The sequence below is a fragment of the Eleutherodactylus coqui genome, chromosome 6 (assembly GCF_035609145.1).
Source record: "Eleutherodactylus coqui strain aEleCoq1 chromosome 6, aEleCoq1.hap1, whole genome shotgun sequence".
NCBI lineage: Eukaryota > Metazoa > Chordata > Amphibia > Anura > Eleutherodactylidae > Eleutherodactylus > Eleutherodactylus coqui.
This window is the reverse complement of record NC_089842.1, coordinates 232,260,153-232,263,853: the sequence shown is the minus strand read 5'-3', so window position 1 is coordinate 232,263,853 and position 3,701 is coordinate 232,260,153. Positions and strand designations below refer to the sequence as shown.

General features: G+C 41.0%; 1 protein-coding gene across 1 annotated transcript; it reads left to right on the top strand.

Annotated features, from left to right (window-relative positions):
• Positions 1-2,485: 2,485 nt before the first annotated feature.
• On the top strand, positions 2,486-3,406 carry LOC136571883 (olfactory receptor 5V1-like). The gene has a single exon (XM_066572499.1). It carries the CDS (start codon positions 2,486-2,488, stop codon positions 3,404-3,406), a length of 921 nt encoding a protein of 306 aa, XP_066428596.1.
• Positions 3,407-3,701: the final 295 nt, after the last annotated feature.

Genomic DNA, 3,701 nt, shown 5'->3' with positions numbered 1-3,701 from the left:
GGAGACCCAAGCATTTTTCAGGGTGACCGATGCTCAGTAGCTGCCTGACTTGTTTTCAATGGAGCAGCGGCTTATAAGGCCCTTCCCTGAAAAGTAATTGACGGCTGCCGGGGCTCAGTGGCGACTACTGCCGCTGTCCCCAGCTCTGTAAATCTCAGCTATCAGCATGCAGGTATTTAAAATCGCTCAGCCAAATTAAAATCAGAGCTACCAGCAGGCAGGGATTTTAAATCCCCACCTGCTGATAGCTGAGATCTACAGAGCCAGGGACAGCCAGGAGAAGATGCGTCTTAGCCTGGCAGCCAAAGGGAGGTGAGTATGTATTTTTGGGGGGCTTTTTTTAACACTTTATTTTGTTTTTCAGGGAAGGGCTTATATTTAAAGCCCTTCCCTGAAAAACATTTTAGGGGTGCTGGCAGCAGGATCCTCCACTGCAGCTGTCATGTGTGACAGCTGCGGTTGGGAATCCTTTATTCCCCACTGGGATTTAGAATTCCTCTGCTGCATCGGTCACAGATGTGGCAGGTGCAGCAGGGAATTCTCTTTCCTTGCGGGGATGCAGGAAACATCTGCCGCACACGGCAGATGTGTTTTGCATCCCTGCGGGACATGGCAGCAGCAGGAAGGTAATTTTTTTTAACTTTTCTTTTTTACTCTAAAATCTTTCTTTTTCTGGGGAGGGCTTATATGTTAAGCCCTTCCCTGAAAAAGAATGCAGGGGTGCCGGCAGACCATTGTTTTCAATGGAGCCACCGTCAGCAGCTGCGGCTCCATTGAAAACATGTGGGGAAATTTTTTATCGAGCACCCCATGGTGCTCGTCTCGAGTAACGAGTATCTCGAGTAGGCTAATGCTCGGACGAGCATGCTCGCTCATCTCTACTTCCAATATGTTATAGTAATATATCTATCACAATTTATTGGTTACATTTACAAATTGTAAAATTATATTATTATTGTATCTTCTGAGATTCTTTTACCCTTTAATGACATAATGATTAATAATAATGATATTGATAATAACCACATGGGATTTACCACAAGGGGGTTAGGTCCTGAGAGATTAGCTAAATGTTTATATAATCTTTTCTTCATTCATTACAAAAGAAACATTTTCTATAATGCATGTGGAGCTACATCTACAATGATGGGAAATCCTTCATGATGATGTTCTTTTTGATTTATCCATAACTTTATAATATTGAGATTATTAACCAAGCAAGTAAGTGACCTTCTATTGGGATTTAATAAACTAAAAATGTGCTGTACTACCCTACAGAGCCGGGACTAAGAACACTACTGTGCATGGAAACCCTAAAAATGGCCACAGTGAAAAGCATAATTATAATGGGTGTAGAATTATGGTACTGTTAGGTGATGTGGCACAGAGCTGGGTGAAGTATTTCACACTCACGTACTTCTGCGATTCAGTGGTGTCCCCCTCTGAAGATTGGTCCGACACTGCAAATCTGACTCTTTTCATAATGCCGTACGCAAGGTCTCTCTTTGCAGCATTCTCTGTGGAGAGACAGTACAGCCAGCACTATAGTGATCAGGGTAGGTCAAACTATGCTGTGCCATTGGAGCTGTTCATCCAAGTATCGAGGATTGGGATGCTTTCAACAACATTTAGTGGCAGCAGGACAGGGCTCCAACTCATTATGCACTCTGCGTTCATGACTTGCTAGATGAGACATTTCCAGAGCATTAGTGTAGGCAAATGTGGGCTAGTGTGCTGTCCTGCTTGCTCCCGGTTCTCATCCAATCTCACTTTTTCCTTTGGGGCTATCTTAAGTATATAGTGTATGCGCATCCCATTTCAACAGTTGACAAATTGAAGTTTGCTATCACTGAGCAATTCTATAACATTCCAGTTCAATTGTGTAGGGATAAATGGGAACATGGAGCTTATTGTCTCCAAGCTTGCATCGATCTTAAGGATGCAGTGGTTGATCATTATCCCCAAAAGAGACATTAGATATATGTGTGAGATAGCCAACCGCAGTGATTTCCCTTTTACCACATAGAAGTAAATAGGGTGGTAGCCGAGCACTTGGAATGCACACTTCTCAGGGCTCACTGGAGATTCCAGCAATCTACATTTTTCCCTTATCTAGTGGATAGGAAATAAATACCTTTAGAAAAAAAAACCCTTAAAGGGTCACTGCCATCATCTTTGAGCCCCATAAACTATGTTATAGGGCTCAAAGGTGAGAGAACATAGAGTCATTGGGTGCCCGGTTCCAGTTTTCCCATAAAGTTGTCATGCACACAATAGGACTCTTTTCAGCTGGCGTTCTTTTCAGCTCTCCCATAGAGAAGAATGAGAGAGACACAAAACGTGGAAACAGCACCAATAGAACCTTGGAGACCTACAGCATATTCTATAGGGCTCAAAGGTGATGACGACTTTCGGTTAACTGTAAATTACTCCATTGCCTGCATATAATAACCATGTTTGTTTTTAATCCATGCTTGCAGTCAGGATGCAGAATGCTAATAAAACCATTGTGACAGAATTTGTTCTGTTGGGTTTTTCCAATTTTGTTACATTTCAGAACATCCTTTTTAATGTCGCCGTCCTGGCATATGTTGTATGTATATTTGGTAACATTGCTATTATTATATTAGTCAGGCATGACCCTTCTCTTCATACTCCAATGTACTTTTTTATAACTATTTTTGCTGTTCTTGAAATAATGTTTGTCTCAGTAACTATTCCTAAACTCTTAGCCCTCCTTGTGCAGACTAGCAAGACAATATCCATGCTTGGTTGTTTTGTTCAGATGTATGCCTTACATGCTTTGGGTGAGACCGAATGCTTTCTATTTGCTCTTATGGCTTTGGATCGGTACTTGGCTATCAACAATCCCTTACGTTATGCGGCTATAATGACCCAAAAGTTTTGTTATATATTAGCTGTGTGTCCTTGGATAGCTGGCTTCATCATTTCTTTCATACCCACAATTTGCACAATTCTTCTGGAATACTGTGGCCCCAATGAGATCAACCAGTTCTTCTGCGATTTGTCCCAATTGCAAAATTTGGCCTGTTCTAACCCATTTGTTAGCAATTTGGCCACTCAGATAGCAGCTGTTCTTTCCGTTGTGTTTCCATTTATTACAATTGTAGCATTATACACTCACATTATAAATACTGTAATGAAAATTGGGAGTACAGAAGGCAAACAGAAAGCATTTTCGACATGCTCCTCTCATCTTATTGTTGCGTGTCTGTTTTATTGCACAATTATTGCTGTATACATCAGGCCAAAAGGCAGTCAGAATGATAAATTTCTGGCACTCATGTACATTGTGGTTACTCCACCATTGAACCCATTTATTTACACTTTAAGAAATCGAGAGGTGAAGAATTCTGCAAGAAAATTGATTAGACATCTTCTATGAGAAGTCTCTCTTTCTTAGGGATAGTTACTTAGGCCTGAGTTTTGGAACTATCTAATAATTTGATTGCACTAACATGTATTTGTATGACTGTAGTTTTCTTCTTCTATGATGTTGGTGTTGTCCTTCCATTCAGGACTAGCAATGAGGAGTTTTGGCCTTGATCAACATACTTACGGGAGGTAATAATGTAGGCTAACAGAGTTTGTGTGTACAGTAGGCATAGTCCTGCTATATTACAACCACAACATGGGCTAAGTTTACAAAAGGATTCTATTCCCAGCAATAGGAGTTCAGC

Excerpts from the sequence above, each read along its gene's own strand:
- LOC136571883 (XM_066572499.1), top strand. The coding sequence starts at position 2,486 with ATGCAGAATGCTAATAAAACCATTGTGACAGAATTTGTTCTGTTGGGT.